Source organism: Schistocerca gregaria, chromosome 1, assembly GCF_023897955.1.
Source record: "Schistocerca gregaria isolate iqSchGreg1 chromosome 1, iqSchGreg1.2, whole genome shotgun sequence".
In the NCBI taxonomy this organism is placed as follows: domain Eukaryota; kingdom Metazoa; phylum Arthropoda; class Insecta; order Orthoptera; family Acrididae; genus Schistocerca; species Schistocerca gregaria.
Window position 1 is genome coordinate 990,276,737 of NC_064920.1, and position 23,730 is coordinate 990,300,466.

The 23,730-nt window shown below is 44.2% G+C and overlaps 1 protein-coding gene across 2 annotated transcripts in view; it reads right to left on the reverse strand.

Annotated features, from left to right (window-relative positions):
* The window catches only part of LOC126278120 (calaxin-like), a 104,466-nt gene that overhangs the window by 52,050 nt on the left and 28,686 nt on the right, over window positions 1-23,730 (reverse strand). For both annotated transcript variants that reach the window (XR_007550650.1, XM_049978007.1), the window contains exon 2: window positions 10,551-10,689. Coding sequence is in view for 1 of the 2 variants with exons in the window: in XM_049978007.1 (XP_049833964.1) it covers window positions 10,551-10,689 (139 nt within the window). In the remaining variant the exon portion in view is untranslated. The remainder of the gene's footprint in view (window positions 1-10,550; window positions 10,690-23,730) is intronic.

The following is a 23,730-nucleotide window of genomic DNA, read 5'->3' on the forward strand; positions in this document are numbered from 1 at the left end:
ATGTAACGTCCACTGTTCAAAGTGCCGTCAATGCGAACAAGAGGTGACCGAGACGTGTAACCAATGGCACCCCACACCATCACGCCGGGTGATAAGCCAGTATGGCGATGACGAATACACGCTTCCAATGTGCGTTCACCACGATGTCGCCAAACACGGATGCGACCGTCATGATGCTGTAAACAGAACCTGGATTCATCCGAAAAAATGACGTTTTGTCATTCGTGCACCCAGGTTCGTCGTTGAGTACACCATCGCAGGCGCTCCTGTCTGTGATACAGCGTCAAGGGTAACCGCAGCCATGGTCTCCGAGCTGATAGTCCATGCTGCTGAAAACGTCATCGAACTGATCGTACAGATGGTTGTTGTCTTGCAAACGTCGCCATCTGTTGACTCAGGGATCGAGACGTGGCTGCACGATCCGTTACAGCCATGCGGATAAGATGCCTGTCATCTCGACTGCTAGTGATACGAGGCCGTTGGGATCCAGCACGGCGTTCCGTAATACCCTCCCGACCCACCGATTGCATATTCTGCTAACTATCATTGGATGTCAACCAACGTGAGCAACAATGTCGCGATACGATAAACCGCATCGAGATAGGCTACAATCCGACCTTTATCAAAGCCGGAAACGCGATGGTATGCATTTCGCCTCCTTACACGACGCATCACGACCATGTTTCAACAGGCAACGCCGGTCAATTGTTGTTTGTGTATGAGAAATCGGCTGGAAACTTTCCTCATATCAGCACGTTGCAGGTGTCGTCACCGGCGCCAACCTTGTGTGAATGCTCTGAAAAGCTAATCATTCGCACATCACAGCATCTTCTTCCTGTCGGTTCAGTTTCGCTTCTGTAGCACTTCTTCCTCGTGGTGTAGCAATTTTAATGGGCAGTAGTGGTTACGGATCCCAGAGACACGTGGTCTTCAACCGTGAAATGCATCACGAGAGTCAGTCTTTCTGGGCTACCTGAACAGTATAAATGTTTGACATTAGTTCATTTGTGATAAAGGAAGATAAGGCATTCGGCAGCCGTTTAACTGAAGGAATCAGCTCAGTCGTACACTTGAGTGATTTTAGAAAGGCGCAAAAGGACTTATCGAACTATTAGTATACTCAGGTATCGTAGCATGCTGATATTTTCCCATCTGTGACAAAGGAATCTTTAAGTCACGTATCTACAAGTTAGAAATCACGTATCAACTAACCAAAGATATTTATAACAAACGACGAATGTCCGCCAATGCGATACTGAAATACTACTGTATAGTCATTCGATCACAATTTCTACGTGCAGCAGATTGCTTCAAAGTAAACAATAAAACACTGTCAGATCAACTATAAGCGAACGAAAGGCAGATTTTGAGGTACTTGTAGGCCCAGTCAAAGAACATAGAGTGAAGACATAACCAAGCGAGTTAATAAATGTTTCTCAGGAACGGGGTAAACTAATGTTCCGCATGAAACCATAGTCAGTTGTGAAAAAGAGAGAATAAAAAATTATAAACAGAACGCCATCCTTCGGCTACAGATTTCTTGAACTGTGTTAGCAGGTCTAGTAGGCGAAACATTATCTGTTGTGCTCACAACACATTCTGAATACATTTAATGCTTAGTCGGTATCAGAGATAGTTCTCTTTCCATTAAATTATTAATGCCTAATTTAACAGTTACATTCGAACCATGAACAAATTTCAAAAAAACAAGTACGGAATTGTTGTAGAGTTATGAATGAGAATTGAAGTGTAAGATTTATTTTGATCCATCTCAATATCATCACATGCAGGTGAGTCAAGTCGGCATTTATGGAAAAAGGTCAGTTACGCGATGAGTAGCATCCTTTATTTGCTAGTATCTTAAGCAGAAGATGCCCTTTGCAGAAAAACGAGTTCTCCTATGTAAGTTTCAAATCGTCAATAGTTTCTTGACAACCACTGAGTTCCTCTATCAAATCTCCTTACCTTTACGTGTAAGACTCAGGATGTAAAAATAGTGCGATAACGGTGTTTTAGTACTGATCAAAGAAGTTAAAAGATCTACCTTCTAATGTAATCTGTTGCATTCACAATTTTTCCCAGAACGGATCCCAAAAATAAAGAGCAAATTATCTCGTATTATTGGATTAAATAGTCTCAGAAGTGTTGAGTTTCTTATCGATAGTCATAGAACGTTTTGAACTAAGTTTATTATCACCACATGTTTACACCTTTCCACCTCGATATGACATCAACTTTACAGACATCTCCAAACACTGACACAGTAGCGAGACTTGTTAGTTAGTCAGTCAGCATCACGTTTCACAGCCGCTGTAAGAAGAACTAACAGACTATAATACTTCCTACACAAACAGCAGGAGGTGAAAGTCAGGTTTTTTTTTTTTTAATTACAGTCCGCTTCCCTTAAAGATAACGGGTAACTACTACTTTAGCAAGAGTAAAAATATTTCATATCTTTCATTTGTCTCACGGTTGCAGTTGCACAGTTGTTTTGGTGCTGAATAGTTTGAATCAATATGTGATCGCCTGCCGCGGTGGTCTCGCGGTTCTAGGCGCGCAGTCCGGAACCGTGCGACTGCTACGGTCGCAGGTTCGAATCCTGCCTCGAGCATGGATGTGTGTGATGTCCTTAGGTTACTTAGGTTTAAGTAGTTCTACGTTCTAGGGGACTGGTGACCACAACAGTTGAGTCCCATAGTGCTCAGAGCCATTTGAACCATTTTTGTGATCATTTTCGGATCTATCTCATGCGAATATTGCATTCTGCTGTGTATTTCAGTATAGACAAGACGCGTTGCTTACGCAGCTACATAGATCCGGAAGAGATCAAATATACTATTGGTGATAAAAATAAAAGTGCAACAGTGACGATGAAATAAAGTATAAATTCTAAGCTCAAAAAAGCTGCGAAATCTCTCGTGACGAATATGTCAGCAATAGTGAAAAATATTTAATCTTCCTCGTTTTTTATTTTGCTATAAATGCTGCGAACGTTAGGGAAAACGGAGCTTCAAATGAACATATGGATGTGCTAAGGAAGCGAAATACGTTTATGAAACGAAAAACTAACACGTCTATTGAAAAGAAGCAGAACGTAACATTTGCTTGGGACTTGAGTATTGGGCGGTACTGAGCTGGAACAACGTAGTGTAAACGAAACGATGGCTCCACCACAAACGAATAGATACGTTGAAAGAGTAGTGTGTTGTTTCGAGACTCGAACTGCGACACTAAACACTGTACACATGCCAGGGCGACGACGACGTGTAGTTTTCGCAAAACTGTCTAAATTCCAACAATGTCACATTTCGCACCTGCACAAGGCTCAATTTTTGTCTCGAAGAAAAAAAATAGGTTACACGTCCACACTGATGTTATTAGAGGCTGAAAAGAAGTTCGGATTGGACAGGTAGGGAAATCGATCGTTTTCTTTCGAAAGGAAAAACCGCGATATTTACCTTTAGGCATTAAGGGATATTAAGAAAAAATAAATCTATATGGCCGTAAGGGGTTTGAACCCGAGCTCTTCCCAAAGGAGTCCAATGCATAACCAATGCTTAAACTCGCCTGGCCTTCCGCAACAGACAAGCAGCAATCGCAGCAGAAAATCAGGACAAATTTTGCATGGAGCTGAGCGATGTCGCTCCCCAGGCATGCTATCACTGGAGGCATGCTATCACTCGTTACCGAGCAGTCTGACAACAACGGTATGGCGAAAAATGCAACTGGGAAGATAAACGGCTCAAAGCTATGTTTACTGATGAGAGAAGGTTTTGTCACGGCACTAGCGAATCAGGTAATAAAACTATGGGCTCAATGAGAAGTCATATTGTTGGGAGCCATAGCCTAAAATGTCCGCATACGTCTGCTGCTGGCTGAACGAATACTAAATATTGTTTGACGCACACAGGAAATTATTCTCCCTTTTTCTGTTGCCACCTCTCCAACGTAAGGGACGTTCCATAAAACAATACCCTTACAGACATTTCTCGCATTATCTATCTGCCCCCTCTACAATGTTTATCAGCTAGCTTGACCAGCAAGAGCACTAGGCCAGCTTATCGTGCCTGCCACGTGCTCCATACCTCATTTCCGGCATTATTTCTTGACGCTTTGCGGGAGCACTTCAATAATCGTCTTTATACTCCGTCACAGGTCCACACTGTAGTTAGACGAGGCTACACAAGATACAGAAATTATTGTCCAAGTCAGTGCGTCCATACTTACATCCCGCTGTAATTATCAAAATATACAGCGTTTAAGAAGTGAAATTTGTTTTATATGGGAATATAGTTCCACTACCTTCATATTTCATTTGTCATTAACATACATAAATGAAATTTTCGGTAGACACAACCTGCAAAGCGTAACTTAGAGGAGATACAGTCGGACAGCTTTGACATTAGGATATGGGTGAGACAAGGAGAGGTAATCTCACTTCTGCTCCTCATTTGCGTTCCAGAGAAAGTTATTCACAAGTGGAACAAGCAAAAAAAAATGGCTCTGAGTACTATGGGACTTAACATCTATGGTCATCAGTCCCCTAGAACTTAGAACAACTTAAACCTAACTAACCTAAGGACAGCACACAACACCCAGTCATCACGAGGCAGAGAAAATCTCTGACCCCGCCGGGAATCGAACCCGGGAACCCGGGCGTGGGAAGCGAGAACGCTACTGCACGACCACGAGCTGCGGATGTGGAACAAGCAACTGAGCAGAAACTTTGATGATAATAAAGCCACATTAGGCTGTAAGAACGAGTACTTCAGAGTTGTCTGTGTTGCTTGTACCAGTGATCTTACTTTTTTTCGAATTCTCTTGACAGCTGCTAAACAGATCAGTCAAGGTTACATGGAAGTGATCGGCGAATTACGCCGAATCAGGGAAGAGTAAAGCAGACAGAAAAGTTTGAATATGTATGGGAGTGGATAAAGCCCAAATCTGTGACAAAGGAGTCTGTAAGTCAGCGATCTACAAATTAAAAATGGCGCATCACCTAATCAAAGATGTTTAAAACAAATGACGAATATCCGCCAATGCCATACTGATGTACTGCTGTATAGTCATTCGACCAGAATCTTTGTGTGCAGCAGATTGCTTCAAAATAAACAACAAAGGACTGGCAGATCAACTATAAGCCAAAGAAAGGCAGATTCTGAGGTATATGTAGCTCCAGTCAAAGAACATTAAGAGTATACGTGAAGGCACAACCAATCGCTATATTCACATGTGGAGAAAATTGCAGATGCTGTTAGAAAATGTGGGATTTGTTCCCGTGGTCACCTGATAAGTCTTAGTCTACCATTTGACTAAAAAAATTAACTAAGTCTACTTCACAGAAGTCGAAAAAGTTTGCATCCATATCATTACATCTCTAATTGTGGAGGGGATGTAATATATTCAGTTTTGTACATAATCACAAAATCGTTGGAACATAGCTTAAAAGGCTGGAACTACTTATGAACTAATAAAGGTATTACAGAAAAAGTGGAAAACGCAGCCCTCCTTCAATTAATCCATTGCTTTGGTATTCGCTATGAAGAAAAAAGAGGATGGAAACTCACAGAATCCTGGGTTAACCCTCAGTGAAAAAAAAAGATAGAAATAATATAGTCCATAGCTGACTGAAATTACAGAGGGTAAAACGAAATTCGCGCATTCTGACCCCAGAGAGTGATTCTTCACACACTAAAAGTACAACAACGTCTGTAACAAAATTTCGAGCTGTGCAATTTCAGGTAGACGATGTAAGCCACAGAAAGGCAATTTGGCAGCACTGTGATCACGTGTACGACAGATATCTCGTATTAATACTGCATAGCTGTGCTGTCTAACTGCTGCAGTGGCTGGAGTTATGTATCAGAAATACTTTAATTAGAGAATTCGATAGTAGGTCAAGTTGTGACTTTTTAAATTTTCTAATTTTGATCTCCCAGCTATGGTAAAGCGTGCACTGTTTCCTAAACGATATACATCCCACAATCACACTTTTTTAACATTGACCACAACAGTTACAGGTCAGAGATGACAAACATTCCAAAGAGTAATACTCGCTTTAAAATAAATTAACTGTCGTAGAACATAAATAACGACAAAACTTATCAACGTAGAGATGTTAAAGATACATACTATATTCAGTAAGGGTGGTCGGTTGTAATATTTTGTATACACTGTCAGTGACAGTATGTCTGTCATGAAAATTACACAGTTCTCAGAGCAGACGCTCAATGTGATCTCACTGGATCTCCATGCATTTAGCGACTCACTGCATCACGCTTCTCAGAAGTCTCCGCAGCGCAGTTTCATCCACGGTCACAAAAGCCATCAGTCCATCCACTTTCATCGGCGGAATACGATAACGCAACACAATTTGGTGTTTACCTTTGAAGCGGGTTGATATACCAAACGGTGACGTAATGTCATAGAAAAATATGAAGGACATGTAAGTGGTAAGCTTAGTAATTGGTACTAATTGATTGCAGCAACGGCAAGGGGTATACCGGAAACTGGATTCGAATGTAGTTGACGAAATAGTGTGAAGCACTAAAGTTAGATAATGTGGTTACATGATTTGCTTGGTTGCAGGGGAACTACCTAGGGTAAAAGAAGCAAGGATAGACGAAGAAGGAGAGGGATGAAGTTGCATTTTTTCTTTCTTACTTTGAGGGAATCTGAGGAAAATACTGTTTATGGACTGGAAGGCATGAAGGGAACAACAACGTATACCTTTAAGGGAAAACATGCCTTTAAAAGTCGACTAATAAAAACAATTGTACACTCATTTCTGTTAATATAAAATAATTGCGCGTGTTTCCTACAAGACCTGCTGTAATTGCTGTATAACTATTAAGAAGCGATATACTATACCATGCAGCCATAAGCTATAAAATAAAACAGTATACTTAGACCGGAATCGAACTCTCTAACTAGAGTATTCTAATGCGAAACTCTACCCACTGTAGTAACTGCGCAGCTGAGCCACGAAAGTGTTTCAAGACAATTTTCGTTAATGTGCGGTGACGCAGTTGTTAGCACACTGGACTTTCATTTTTGGAGGAAGATGGTTCAAACCCGCGTCCGGCCATCCTGATTTAGGTTTTCCGTGATTTTCCTAAATCGCTTCAGGCAAATGCGGGTGGTTCCTCTGAAACGGCACAGCTGACTTCCTTCCTTAAACCGATGGGACCGATGACCTCGCTGTTTCGTCCCCTCCTCAAAAATCAACCAACCAACCACTGCTGCCAAATTTCCGTTCTTTTTCGCCCCTTTTCTATTGAAAATGTGCATGGAACAAAATTTTGTTAAAGATATTTTGTACTTTTAGTACCCGAGGAATCGCAATGAAGCATTAAAGTGCGTGAATTTTTATTCACCCTGTATAATTCATAGCTGAGGCGAAGCTAAGTGTTTATTATTTTTCATTTATTATTTTTGTAATAATAAAAAAGTTTTTTATCCAATTACTACTGCACTTATTACATAACGATAATAGTATTGAGCCACTTCACGCTAAGTAATTTCAGTATTTTTGTCATACAGAACCTTAAACTAGAAATACTACTTTCAGAACCTGTAAATAAAATTTAACTTTGACCATAGATATAATTTTCCGAAATAAACAAAAAGGTTTGTCGGGAACATGGCGGATACTCGCTGTTTTTGCGCAGAATAAAGGACAAAAAGTTTTTAAATGATTTTGTGATGCCTTTAGCTGATATTTTGTTTATTTGACGTGCCATTGTACAACTTCAACGTAGCGCTATTTTAAAGTATCTAAATCGGCAGCATCACACATTGGATGCATTAGTATTACTTATGAATTTAACGTAAGAACAAGTTATAGCCAAAGATGTACTAGTAGGATCGTAATTTACTTTAGAGAAGATTCGTTAATGATATATTACGCCACGTACGTCTTTGCTCCGATAACTGCATATATGCGTAATCGCCATAAACAAAATTAGAAATAGTTTTTCGCTATTTTAGCAATACTTTACTTCTGAGCTGTTGTTGCAAAGCTCTTATATATTAGGTCGATGATTTTGACGTTCGTAACCGAGGAAGCTTATAATTATTTTACAGATTTCGTTGATTAAGTTACACGTATCTCCATCGTTAAGTGTATTTGATTAACTTTCATAATTGGTGTAAATAGGACTGCATGTATTTCCCATCAAGTAAGCTGGAAGTATTTGTTCCGTTATTGTGGGAGTACATTATTTTTGAATAGTTGCTACAAGGATCTTTCATATAAAGTCGATCGCAGTAGTCTAATGGAACAATAATTAACAACATGAAAATCGAATAAAGCCTTTCATAGCCTGCTTTGTGACTACGCGGCGTTTCACATTACCGTCATATTTATTAATAAGTATAATGATGAGTCTTATGGTTCTATGATGCTTCGTCGTACAACCACATCTACATCTACATTTATACTGCGCAAGCCACCCAATGGTGTGTGGCGTAGGGCACTTAACGTGCCACTGTCATTACCTCCCTTTCCTGTTCCAGTCGCGTATGGTTCGCGGGAAGAACGACTGTCTGAAAGCCTCCGTGCGCGCTCGAATCTCTCTAATTTTACATTCGTGATCTCCTCGGGAGGTATAAGTAGGGGGAAACAATATATTCAATACCTCATCCAGAAACGCAACCTCACGAAACCTGGCGAGCAAGCTACACCGCGATCAGAGCGCCTCTCTTGCAGAGTCTGCCACTTGAGTTTGCTAAACATCTCCGTAACGCTATTACGCTTGCCAAATAACCCTGTGACGAAACGCGCCGCTCTTCTTTGGATCTTCTCTATCTCCTCCGTCAACCCGATCTGGAACGGATCCCACACTGACGAGCTATACTCAAATATAGGTCGAACGAGTGTTTTGTAAGCCACCTCCTTTGCTGATGGACTACATTTTCTAATGACTCTCCCAATGAATCTCAACCTGGCTCCCGCCTTTCCAACAATTAATTGTATATGATCATTCCACTTCAAATCGTTCCGCACGCATACTTCCTGATATTTTACAGAAGTAACTGGTAAAAAGCTGTCTACGAATTTTCCGTTTCTCAGGTGTCTTTGCTCGTTTAAAATTCTGTCAGATTGGTCTTTCAGATGCATGTAAATTCCCATATCGTCCATCACATATACGACTTATTTTTTATGTAACATTAATAAATCATTTCAAATGTTATGTAATATACCGGCAACTTTTTACCACAAGTACGACAAAGCATGATAGAACCATTGAACGCATAGTTATCGCTATACTTGTCAATAAATATGATGACAATGTGAAACATCACACAACAATGAAGTAGGTGACGAAAGGTTTTATTCAATTTTCATGTTGTTAATTATTGTTTCATTAGTCTACTGTGATCGACTTTATATATGAGATCATTGTCACAACTGTTCAAAATTAACGTGCTCCCGCAGTAGTGGAACAAATATTTCAAACATATTTTATTGGATATGTATGCAGTCATATTTACACCAACGATGAACGATAATTAATTATACTTCAGAACAAACCTCAAACTCTGTATAACTTAATTAAAGGATTCTTGTAAAACAATTATAATGTTTCTAGTGTACATACGTTATTAACATCGAACTTATATGTAAGAGTTTTTCAACTACAGCTCAAAAGCAACGTATTCCTAAAACAACGTAAAACTACTTTTAATTTATTTTATTAAATTGCGTGTATATGCAGTCATAGTAGCAAAGACGTACATGTTATAACATACGATTAACGAATCTTCCATAAAGTAAGTTATAATCCTCCTAGTATACCTTGGGATTTAATTTGCTTTTACGTTCAGTTCATAAGTAACACTAATGCATCCAATTTATAATGCTACCTGCCTCCGTGGCCGAGGCCGCGGCTGGTTAGCCGGACACATGTCCGAAAGAACAGACACCATCTTCATATAGTTAATGGTAATCGGCCACTGACCTTCCCCTTCTGTGCTGGATGCATACGCATTGCCCAAACTCTTACGGGACTCGGTAAGTTTGTCTGCTGCGAGTAAAGAGAGTAATGGGCAGGGCCACTACGAATGTAGTGTGTAGACATTAAGTTGGGAATGTGGGTCTCACGGGGAGCGTCCAAGGGATAAATCCCCGCAGTCGCACTATCCTCTCTGCCCTCGAGTGCTCAAAGGGATAGAGCGTCTGCCATGTAAGCAGGAGATCCCGGGTTCGAGTCCCGGTCGGGGCACAAATTTTCAACTGTCCCCGTCGATGTATATCAACGCCTGTCGACAGCTTAGGGTCTTGATTTAATTATCATTGCATTCTAAGAGAGCACGATCAGTGATATGTATTACGTCAACTGAAGTTTGGTGCAAGATCGAAACGCGAATGGCACAAATGAAATTATATCAAAATGGCTGGTTAACGTATTTACCCAAACATTTGAGAAAGTTTATCGAATAGTAAATCCCACAGAATGTAAAGAGGCAGACAGGTTCGAGTCGCGTGCTACACTGAGACTGTAGAGCGGAGAGAAGACGTGTCGGCAGAGAGCAGCAGCGAGACGCACCTCGACAGCGGCGACGCCCGCGAGGGGCGGCGCTGCGACCGCGGCGGCCGACGCCTGCGCGGCGGCGGGGGAGCCACCCGCAGCACTCGTGCTGGCCACCAGGCTGCGGTACACCCGGCACAGCGCCTCGATCTCCTGCCTGCCGCACACACACACAACACCCGTCAGCAGGCTTCTCACTTAACACACGACAATCAGTTTTTCACTGTCACAGAAGTTGAAACTAGGCCTGAAAATGAATTACAACACATAGTACAGAAAATAATACGAATTTACAAAAGGAAAGTCGTTTCTGCGACCTCTTCTTCTGTACGTCCGCCCCGATAGCTGAATGGTAGTCTGCTTTAGGCGGTGGCGCGGCACGGACCTGCTGTCCCGGCCGCGGGCGCGCGTGGACGAGGAAGTGTTTACACCGCCGGTACTCGCGCGTGTTGTTGTCTGACTCGATCGCCATGGCACACAATTTTCGGAAGACTACGCTCCAATTAATGTTCGACAACGAATTTGCCAGACCAAAAGCTTTCGAAATAGACCGTTTTTTGAGGGAAGAAGTTCGTTTACCTGCTGCAGACGTAATTGTTATACACCTGTCCATTGTAAGCAGCACAATGTACGTAAAGATGACCGATTAAGCTGCGTGTGAAAGAACTCTCTCCGCTGCTCAAAGAGGATTTAAATTTCGACACTCGGATGGCCATATCAGCGATGTCACAGTAGCTCCTTCAGGATTGGTTGTGAGGGTCATTCGGATCTTTGAATTGCCGTTTGAGATGCCAGAATCGCTGCGACCATATGGAACGGTACTTAGTCATACGCCTGAACGCTGGGCTAGTTTTAGCACCTATCCTGTGCTAAACGGCGTCCGACAGGTGCGGATCGTCCGTACTAAACATATCCCTTCTTATTTATAAAATTGGAGGATGTCGAGCTATTGTGATTTACGATGGCCAGCCACGCACCTGTTCTGGCTGTGGTGGAGAAGGACATATCCGCTCGGAGTGCATCCAACGCCGCGTCGTGCAGCTGCCACATGGAGAAGCGTCACAGCGAGAATTTCCCACGCAACTGCCGATGACGTACGTGTCGGTGGCCCGCCCGGAGGTGTTGCCAAGTTCGGAGCGTGACAAGGACGTGTTTATGCAAGAGCAGACCGAGTTACGGGAGCATGGAGGTGACTCGGAGAATGTCCCTACACCCACGTCACGTCAGTCGAGAGACGACCCTTCCGAAAACTCACATGCACCACGCGGCGTGGAAGTAGAGATCGAGACAGTGGCGCCGGCAACAGACCAACGAACGATCGACGAACACAGTGAGGCACCAGAGGGCAGGGCACGCAAACAGCGATCGCCAAATCGTCGCAAAAAGCGTCGCCATAGTTCGGGTGACACGTCCCCCCCTAGCCTAGGGGACACGGAAGGTATCCTAGCCGAAGAACTGTCTGATATAGAACATGTGCCTTTAGAGGACGCTGACAGGATTCCATCAGATGGTGACCGGATGTCCTGCCTTTCAGATGGTCCCTCTTCATTGGCACCGACTGACCCAGCGCTGCCGACGAAGGAGTCAGGGACACCAATGTCCCGGCAGACACGTCGAAATACATCAGAGGACGTTTCTCGGGTTGATAACCACTGCGACAGGGCGGAACCAGTTGAAGACATACAGGAATTGCCACCCCCTAATGAGGACCACTCACATACAGGATGCACACCACAGAACGACAACAAAGGAGGGCCACGTGTTGGCGGGCACCCCTCTGAGCACGAATAGTGGAGTAAAGCCCTTGGAGTTCTCAATGACATGACACGAGCATGGCAACGACAACGAACCAAGCATATAAGGTGGGCACAGTGAACATTAACACCGCACGTTCGCTTGCAAAGATGCAACTTCTCCGGGACATGATTTAAGCCACAGGCGTTGATTTTCTGCTGATGCAGGAAACCTGGAATGCTGCTTTTCTCGACGTGCATGGATACAACACTTATCTAGCGCCGACTCCAGATGGAGGACGTGGCACAGCGATAATAGTCCGGGAAGGGATTCCGATGTGTGACCTCGATTATCTTCCTTCGGCTCGGGGTTTGGCTATTAGCGTGAACAGCATTCGTATCGTCAACATCTATGCAGCCTCCGGATCTGAGAATCGACAGGCACGTGCACGATTCTACTCGGAGGAGATTGCCCCCCTATTCCATAGGAGGTATGACCACATCTTGGTAGGGGGGGATTTTAACTGTGTACTCACACCGAAGGATCAAACTCCTAATTTCAGATCCTGCCACGCATTGAACACGATCTGCCGGGACATGGCCCTAATGGACACGTGGGGAAAGATCCATGGGCAGCGAGAGGGCTACACGTATTTTACTAGCCACTCGGCGACAGGCTGGATAGGATTTATGTTTCTGACGAATTAAGAGATCACGTGTTGGCTGCTGAACGTTGGCCCACAGCTTTTACGGATCACCTTGCATATTTCTGCACGTTAACCCTCCCACGGCAGCGGGTCTGTCGGAGTTCGTAGTTCCTGGAAACTTAATTCATCCTTATTGGTAGATCTCGAATGTCGACAGCGGATCGAAGAAACATTGCAGACTTGCACTCGCCGTCTGCCGCTGCACCGTACGGTTATTTCATGGTGGCTGCAGTGTGCCAGACCGGCGATACGAAGAGCTCTCATAACGTATGGTAAGGAAAAAGCGAAATGGCTCCGAGATACACTTGATTATTACTACAAGGTGCTCCGCGACCTGTCCTCCAGGGCCCCATCGCCCGAGCGTCAAGCGGAAGTCCATCGCATTCAGGCCTGCATTTTATCGATCACGAGACGTCGACTGGAGGGACTTTCGATCCGTGCTCGGTGCTTGGACAACGTCGATGGGGAACGTATTGGCATGCATCATGTGTCCAAGGGACATGCGCGTAATCGCCTATCCCTAATCACAGTCCTCCATGATGACGATGGTCGGCCCTTGACGTCACAACAGGACATTGCTGCTGAGTTTCTGGAGCATTACCGCCGCCTTTTCACTGGGACGCCCACGGACAATCGGACAGGAGAAGAAATTTTGCGACAGATGCAAACGGAGGTGGAATGCCCGGATGCAGAGGCGCTATTGGAACCCCTAACCGCAGATTACATCCGGGGCGCACTCGCGAAAGGTGCGGTCCATAAATCCCCTGGGCCAGATGGGTTGACACTCGAATTTTACCGCACATTTGCGGATTTAATGATGTCCCAGTTGGTATTGATGTATAATGAGTTATTGAGCCCTGACACGGACGTTCCGTCGCAGTTCATGGCGGGACAGCGAGTGTCAGCGTCCATCAATTTAGACCGCTCACGATGCTCAATACTGATTATAAGATCTTTGCGCGAATATTGGCGGCAAGGCTCAAAACTGTAATATCCAAGACAATACCACCAGACCAGGCTTGTATAGGGGTTCAGAGCAACATACATTCTATCCTCGGCGAATACCGTGACGTAATTTCCCTGACGGAAGCTTGTCGCATGCGAGCGGCGTTCGTATCGGTGGATTTTGATCGTGCCTTTGACAGGATCAACCATGATTTCCTTGACTCGACCATTCGACGCATGGCGATACCACAGGATTTTATTACCGTCCTCATGCGCCTCCTTCGCGGCGCTTCTTCGACGGTGAGAGTCAATGGCAGGGAGCTAGGACCGATTCCTGTTTGCAGCTCAGTTAGGCAAGGATGTCCCTTGTCGATGATACTGTTTACAATAGCGCTAGAACCATTGCTGCAGACTGTTAGACGGACTCTAACAGGCGTCCGACTCCGTGTGAGCTCTTTCACGTGTCGTGCATATGCCGACGACTTGATGATACTCGTCCGGTCGGAGAACGAAGTAAGTCAGGTGGTTACCCTTCTTACTACGTACGGAGTAGCTGCGGGAAGCAGGGTCAACATGAATAAAACCAAGATCATGCACATTGGTCGAGGGCTGGACGCTCTGCATAGTCCGTTTACGATGGTGGACATCTTGCGATGCTTAGGTGTATTGTTCACCCGATCGCTACGGCAATCAGCGGAGGCGAGCTATCGACGTCTCCTCCAGAACGTCCGACTGCACATACGCAACAATGCACTCCGAACGCACGACCTGATCCAAAGGGTGGACTACACTTATGTTCACCTGGCCTCGCGACTGCCGCACCTGGCACAGGTACTGCCAATGCCACATGGTATTGCTGACAGATTAATGGCGGCTTTTGGATACTATGTCAGCCAAGGAATGTTGTTTAAGATCAAATACAAGACTTTGACTCTCCCATACCATTCTGGAGGACTTAACCTCACGGACGTGCAGAACAAGGCTCTATCTCTATACCTGCTAGCGACGCTACGAACTTGGAAGCATCGGCACCACGCCATCCTGGATGTGCTTCTTCCCACGTCCTTTGAACCACCGGTGGCGGTAGGCACAATCTCGCCCTCGTTTTCTCACGTCGCGCGTTTTTTTGTTGATTTTAGTTATGTTCAGTTACAGATACCTTCTACAAGAATCCCCACTACCCGTGAGATATATCGATACTTGCGGCGTCATCATGGCAGCAATGTTGTCGAACTTAAACACGAAACTGGCGACAGATTTGGCGAGCTGTCCATACACCTCTCCTCACCACAGCAGCGCAATCGTCATGGTATACATTAATCAACCGCAAGACCGTCAACCGCCAACGATTGTACGACATTCGCATGGTAGATTCCCCGCTCTACCTTATATGTGGCATGCAGGACACCGACGAACATTCTCTGCAGTGCGGTGAGGCAACGGATGTTTGGCGGATGACGCAACGCATCATGGCCCTCCTCCGACGCACCGACGAATCCACGATCACGACGGACGCTTTATTTTTCCCTGACGCTGTATTTTTCCCCTCACAAAAAACATCGGCGATCCGATGGATTGGAGGACACGCATCGCACTACGTGCTCTCGCGGGCCTCGATATCGGGCATGGACTATTGGCATTATCTACTAGAACAGCACGAGATCATCCGACGCCACTCTAAATATAAAACGCATTTTGCGAACTTTCTAGGCAGCATGTTTCATAACCCCCCGAAGCGGTGGGGAGTCCCAGGTTTACGTTGTTTCGAGGGATAGGATTTACTCCCAGTGAAGTGACGAGGATGTCACTTTGGCCTATATTTCTTTCCCTTCTTTTTTATATTTGATTTTTCTTTTGGGACATTAAAATGAAATGAATAAATAAAATATTATTGTTACTAACAAAAAAATTACAATGTACAATGTTTCCTTCCTGCTGCCTCTCCCTTATCCTGTCAGGAGACGGGGACACCGTGGCCAGGCCTCCAAGTACGACCCCTGCCCACTCTGCCACCTAACCTACTTAAAAAAAAAAAAATTAGTCAGCGTAACGGATTGCCGTCCTGAGGGGCCCGGGTTCGATTCCCGGCTGAGTCGCCCATTTTCTACGCTCAGGGACTCGGTGTTGTGTTGTCTTCATCATTATCTCATCGTCATCCGGCTAGCAGATCCCCCAATGTGGCGTCGAATGTTACAAAACCTGCACCATTCGGCCTGACCTGCCCCGTAAGGGGCCTCTGGCCCAATGACGCCAAACTCTCATTTCCATTTTTTTATCTTAAAAGGGGCAATAGTTTCCGCCGCTTTTACCGATTGATCTACTTTCACACAAGTCAGGTGGCTGGTACTCTCTTGGAAGGTTTATTTCGTTGTTAAAGAAATCTGTATATACAGTAGTTCATTAAAATAAAGCTGGTTTCATAAATCAATATATCTACATACACCACAAGGATCAAATCCTGAAGGCGGCAGCGATAATACAGCTGCAGTTTGTACAGGTTGTCCCAAGAGGAATGGTGAATATTCAAGAATACGATAGAAAAGCTCGGTGTTGCTGTGGTCCTCTCAGTCCAGAGACTGGTCTGATGCAGCTCTCCATGCTTCTCTATCCTGTGCACGATTCTTCATCTCCCAGTACCTACTGCAACCCACATCCTTCTGAATCTGCTTAGTGTATTCATCTCTTAGCCTGACTCTGCATTTTTACCCTCCACTCTGTCCTCCAATGCTAAATTGGTGATCCCTTGATGCCTCAGAACATGTCCTACCAACCGATCCCTTCTTCTAGTCAAGTTGTGCCACAAACTCCTCTTCTCCCCAATTCTATTCAATACCTCCTCATTAGTTATGTGATCTGCAAATACTTTCAGAAACGACTTCCTGACACTTAAATCTATACTCGATGTTAACAAATTTCTCTTCTTCAAAAACGCTTTTCTTGTCATTGCCAGTCTGCATTTCATATTCTCTCTACTTCGACCATCATCAGTTACTTTGCTCCCCAAATATCAAAATTCATCTGGTACTTTAATTCTCTCATGTCCTAAGCTAATTTCCTCAGAATCACCTGATTTAATTCGACTACATTCCATTATTCGCGTTTTGCTTTCGATGATGTTCACCTTATATCCTCCTTCCAAGACTCTGTCCATTCCGTTCAGCTGCTCTTCCAGGTCCTGTGCTGTCTTTGACAGAATCACAATGTCATAGGCGAACCGCAGAGTTTTTATTTCTTCTCCGTGGATTTTAATTCCTACTCCTAATTTTTATTTTGTTTCCTTTACTGCTTGCTCAATACACAGACTGGATAACATCGGGGATAGCCTACAACCCTGTCTCACTCTTATAACTGCCGTCTGGTTACTGTACAAATTGTAAATAGCCTTTCGCTCCCTGTATTTTACCCCTGCCGCCTTCAGAATTTGAAAAAGAGTATTCCAGTCAACATTGTCAAAAGCTTTCTCTAAGTCTACAAATGCTACAAGCGTAGCTTTGCCTTTCCTTAATCTATCATCTAAGATAAGTCATAGGGTCAGTATTGCCTCACGTGTTGCAACATTTCTACGGAATACAAACTGATCTTCCACAAGGTTGGCTTCTACCAGTTTTTCCATTCGTCTCTAAAGATTTCGTGTTAGTATTTTGCAGGCGTGACTTATTAAACTGGTAGTTCGGTAATTTTCACATCTGTCAACACCTGCTTTCTTTGCTATTGCAATTACTATATTCCACTTGAAGTCTGAAGATGTTTCACCTGTCTTATATATCTTGCTCACCAGATGTTAGAAAATCTCATTTGAAGCAAAAAAACTTACATGGGCACATGGACACATGCCCCATTCCGAATGGTTTCCGAGACACAACACATATAAGGTACATTTACATGTTGACAATTTCAGTCGTTTTAGAAGAGCAAGTAACGGGACAGAATTACTTGCTGGTTCTTCTTATTTTCCATTCGTTTGTTGGACACCCTGATGACGTTCCTCTGGCCACGCAGACTGCGATGTACTTCCAGCATGATGGAGCCTCTCCACATTTTAGCAGACATGTGAGGCAACATCTCAAGTACACTTACCCTAATCACTGCATTAGTAATGGCAGTACAATTAACTAGTCAGCAATGTCGCCAGACCTTACGCATAAGATTTTTGTTTGTGTGGTTGGATGAAGTATGAAGTGTACAAAAGAAATGTGAATACGCGAGATGAACTGCTTGGTCGCATCATAGACGGTGCTGCCCTCCATTTGGGAACGCGCAGAGGCTTTCAGGCAAGCAACAAAACATGTTCTCCAAAGAGTGCACATATGTACTAAAATTGACGATGGGATATTCGATCATTTATTGCAAACTGTACAACAGTTCTAATGTGACGTGCGCGATAATGCTTACAGGCGAATGTATACTCCTGGAAATGGAAAAAAGAACACATTGACACCGGTGCGTCAGACCCACCATACTTGCTCCGGACACTGCGAGAGGGTTGTACAAGCAATGATCACACGCACGGCACAGCGGACACACCAGGAACCGCGGTGTTGGCCGTCGAATGGCGCTAGCTGCGCAGCATTTGTGCACCGCCGCCGTCAGTGTCAGCCAGTTTGCCGTGGCATACGGAGCTCCATCGCAGTCTTTAACACTGGTAGCATGCCGCGACAGCGTGGACGTGAACCGTATGTGCAGTTGACGGACTTTGAGCGAGGGCATATAGTGGGCATGCGGGAGGCCGGGTGGACGTACCGCCGAATTGCTCAACACGTGGGGCGTGAGGTCTCCACAGTACATCGATGTTGTCGCCAGTGGTCGGCGGAAGGTGCACGTGCCCGTCGACCTGGGACCGGACCGCAGCGACGCACGGATACACGCCAAGACCGTAGGATCCTACGCAGTGCCGTAGGGGACCGCACCGCCACTACCCAGCAAATTAGGGACACTGTTGCTCGTGGGGTATCGGCGAGGACTATTCGCAACCGTCTCCATGAAGCTGGGCTACGGTCCCGCACACCGTTAGGCCGTCTTCCGCTCACGCCCCAACATCGTGCAGCCCGCCTCCAGTGGTGTCGCGACAGGCGTGAATGGAGGGACGAATGGAGACGTGTCGTCTTCAGCGATGAGAGTCGCTTCTGCCTTGGTGCCAATGATGGTCGTATGCGTGTTTGGCGCCGTGCAGGTGAGCGCCACAATCAGGATTGCATACGACCGAGGCACACAGGGCCAACACCCGGCATCATGGTGTGGGGAGCGATCTCCTACACTGGCCGTACACCTCTGGTGATCGTCGAGGGGACACTGAATAGTGCACGGTACATCCAAACCGTCATCGAACCCATCGTTCTACCATTCCTAGACGCGCAAGGGAACTTGCTGTTCCAACAGGACAATGTACGTCCGCATGTATCCCGTGCCACCCAACGTGCTCTAGAAGGTGTAAGTCAACTACCCTGGCCAGCAAGATCTCCGGATCTGTCCCCCATTGAGCATGTTTGGGACTGGATGAAGCGTCGTCTCACGCGGTCTGCACGTCCAGCACGAACGCTGGTCCAACTGAGGCGCCAGGTGGAAATGGCATGGCAAGCCGTTCCACAGGACTACATCCAGCATCTCTACGATTGTCTCCATGGTAGAATAGCAGCTTGCATTGCTGCGAAAGGTGGATATACACTGTACTAGTGCCGACATTGTGCATGCTCTGTTGCCTGTGTCTATGTGCCTGTGGTTCTGTCAGTGTGATCATGTGATGTATCTGACCCCAGGAAATGTGTCAATAAAGTTTCCCCTTCCTGGGACAATGAATTCACGGTGTTCTTATTTCAATTTCCTGGAGTGTATTAAAAATTGGTAATTTTCAATTGATACTTTGTAAAACGCATGTTATAATGTTTACTAAATGTTGTACATGTGCACATATGTACACCTAACAATGTTCTGAACGACACAGAAAATAAATATGAAGATTTTTTACTCGAATGATCGTTCCTTTTCCTAACATTGACCGTTCCTCCTGGGACACTGTGTATATAAAAACTATACTGCAGATATGAATCACGGAACTTGAAAAGGAGACAGTTGTTCTCAAGACAGTGAGAGAGGATTAAAGCATATCCACAATGTTGTTGAAACTGTACTGTCTTCGACACAAAACCTGTCTATCACAAATACCTAAGCCGCCAATAAAACTGGCAGCCCCTCAGAGCATTAAGTCTCACTGTCTGAATGATCTGGCAGCATTGCACCGTGTGATACACTGTCTTCTACTTGAGCCGTTGTAAAGTTGTTTCTGCATTTCGTTTGTTTGCTAAAACTACACTGAAGGGCCAAAGAAACTAGTACAGCAGCCTAATATTGTGTAGGACCCCTGCGAATACACAGAAGTACAGCAACACGACGTGGCGTGGACTCTACCAACGTCTGAAGTAGTGCTGGAGGGAATTGACACCATGAATCCTGCAGCGCTGTCCATAAATCCGTAAGAGTACGGCCAGGTGGGGCAACTCTTCTGAACAGCACGTTATAAAGCAGCCCAGATATCCTCAATAACGTTCATGTCTGGGGATTCTGGTGGCCAGTGGAAGAGTTTAAACTGAGAACAGTGTTTCTGGAGTCACTCTGTGGCAATTCCGGCCGTGTGGGGTGTCGCATTGTCCTGCTGGAATTGCACAAGTCCGATGGAATGCATATTGGACATGAATGGATGCAGGTGATCAGACAGGATGCTTACGTACGTGACATCTGTCAGAGTCGTATAAAGACGTACCAGGAGCCCCATATCACTCTAACTGCACACGCCCCACACCATTAAAGAGCCTCCACCAGCTTAAAAGTTTCACGAGTGGGCCTGCGGCTCCGAAAGCCCATATCGATGATGTTTTGGTGCCTTGAAATGTATTTTTATTTTCCCAAAAAACAAAGCATTATGTTGCATTTTTGTTATATTTTTCCGCAGACTCTTCCGAAAGTTACATATTTACTGTTTTATACTACTAAATATGTCACCATACAGTTTCCACAAAAATCGCCATCAAAATCAGTATGAACAGTTTACTCATCCGAAATAAGTTGTTCATGCCTCAATGTGACCTCAGTTTCAGACTTTTTTGTGGTGCGGTGAAGTCTACGGATACACGCTGCTACGCCACTCTAAATCCTTTCAACATTGTTCTATTCTACGGATGCAGAAATAGCTTCCTCGAAATCAAAACGTTGTACATGTGACATCTCAGTTTTCCGAACTACACAGGCCCAAATTTAAATATTTATCTGTGGAAACAAGGTGAGGACGTTAAAGTCATTTGGAGTGGTCTGTCACACTTAGAGCACGTGGAAAGGTCCGTCCGTTCGATATCGGCCAGCTAAGGCGTCACTCGGCGCGCGGCCGGCAGCTAATCGAAAGGCGCGCTGAGTTGTGCTTCGCGTTGCCAGGCAACCGATCGGCCAATGACGCGCCAGCGGTCGCCTCGTGGCTATCGCCCCTGCTAAGCGCTCACCACGTGACACCAACTTTATGAGGTGCAACTACGCCGAGAAAGCTAATAAAACAAGCCTTCATTACACAAAACATCAAGTGTGCGCGTGTATAAACGCTGCGCTTAGAAAATTGTCAGTGTATGAGGGCTGACGCTTTATATAACCCGCTGAGGTTTTCGAGGTTTTAGCAGCGTGGTGAGGCTTATCTTGAGAATCAGAATGAGGTGTGTGGAGTCCATAGCCCTCTGTCAGAAATGTCCCAATATTATACGTTAGTAAAATATTATACTTCGAGTTGGGAGTTTCAAGTTTACGAAACGTAGCTAATGATGCCATCAGAGACCAAATCAGCATTACTATCCCGAAAACACACTCCTGAGACGTCTGCGATACTTCAACAGGGCGTTTCATAGAAGGCGTAGTGAGCAGTATGCATTTTTTGTGAGCAACGTGGCCACTTAGCTGTGATAAGGTGTACGTGCAAGCTCCTCACTTGAAGAAGGAATTTGAACAGTAAAACTAAAAATAAATGCAAAAGGCAATGCTTCAACATTCCATCTCAGAGCACTAATGAGAATGAAGTCTATTGCAGGGTGTCATTTTAATACTCTCGTCTTATTTGAGGTGCACCTGATCATTACAAAGTAATGAAGCAACATAGTTGAAAAATAATCGCAAACATGGTCTGTAATAGGCTGTAATGCGATGTTTATTAAGCATCTGTAGGCTTGGATCCCCACAATTACAAAATTTTTATAGTTGTAAAACGTTGTAACTTGATGGTTGCGTATCTCTGCTGTATGTGATAGCCATTTTCGATTCGTATGTGTTTACAAAAACCTCCTTATATTGATTTTCTTTCATTTACTTCACTTCTCTTTATATTTTAAGATGTTAGATTCTTCACTACTTTCATCTGTTTTTACCGTGAAATAAGCGATTACATGAGTGATGCATTTTAATAGCCATGTTGTAATTATGTTTTTGGGAATAGACAAAATTGGTACTGCTGTTCTATATATTATTAACACTGTGAGATGTTACGTTACAAAATTGCTCTGTGTTCCATCAGCTAGCCGCACATAATGGGCGGTGTTGAATGAGACTGCTCCGGCAAAAAAGTTTGAACAAAAAATGAAGAAAATTAATACAAGAAATTTTTATCGGCTTTTGTATTAAAAATGACTTCCATCGAAGCAATTGAGCTTGAGAATACAATAGAGTGTCAAAGTACCAGATGAATTTTGATATTTGGGGAGCAAAATAACTGATGATGGTCGAAGTAGAGAGAATATGAAATGCAGACTGGCAATGACAATTACAGAAACTAAGCCATTCCTGTGATTAGGGTTAGCAGTTATCTTTTTGACAAAATGTGTCTCTGATATCACTATAATGGCGACAGAAAATCGTAGATCTACACCCAGAATCAGATTTTACCTGTCTCATGTAAAAACTGAACACAAAATGGATTAAGCTGATGAATCTCTACTACCGTAACCGTAACCGAATACTTCTGTTGTATCAATAATCATCTGACGAGTTCTTTAATATATCATTTCAGAACTTCACTTTTGACCTCACAAATCTACCCCACCCCCAGCTCCAACTGCAAAAAATGTTACTGCTTACACCCCTCTGAACTCATCCTAAGTAATTTCCTTAAAGGTTAAACAACTTTAAACTTTAACAATGCTTCATGATCCATTTCTTCATCCATAAGAAGATACTGTAAAACTTTTTTGTCACCACCGATTAAAACACGTCTCTCAACATACTCTTTTGACCCTATCTCTCACCAGCATTTGACAAAGTAAACGCAGACAGCATTAACACATCGGCTCTGCAGCTCATAGCCTAACGATTGTAAACAGTTCCATCATACAGGTTTCTTTGAGTATTCCCCCAGAATCGTCTTTCCAAACCATTCTTTTGCTAGCCTCTCTTTCGAGCCCCCAACATAAAAAAGTCTTTCGGCAGTGAAACCAGACACCTCGCCGAGAATACCTCGTTTTCAGAACTAGTCTACAGGTTTAATTTATCTTACAAAAAATATTTTCGACGATCGCAGTCGTATTTCTTCACTCCACTTGAGCCAGTGAATTTCTATGGGAAATGTTGTCACCGGCGGCCTGCCACAGGAGACCGCAGAGGTTGGTTTGAAATACTAAAAATTCCCGTTTAAATAACAGAAAATCATTATTAAGCCGTACGTCTGTACTTAAGAAGACAGAAGAACTGCCTATTGTGAAATATTTCCACATTTTATATCCATCACGCTGTGGTCGATAATTCAATTTTCTGCTTTCTTTGGCTAACTGACAAGTTCATTTTGTTAAAAAGGAAATC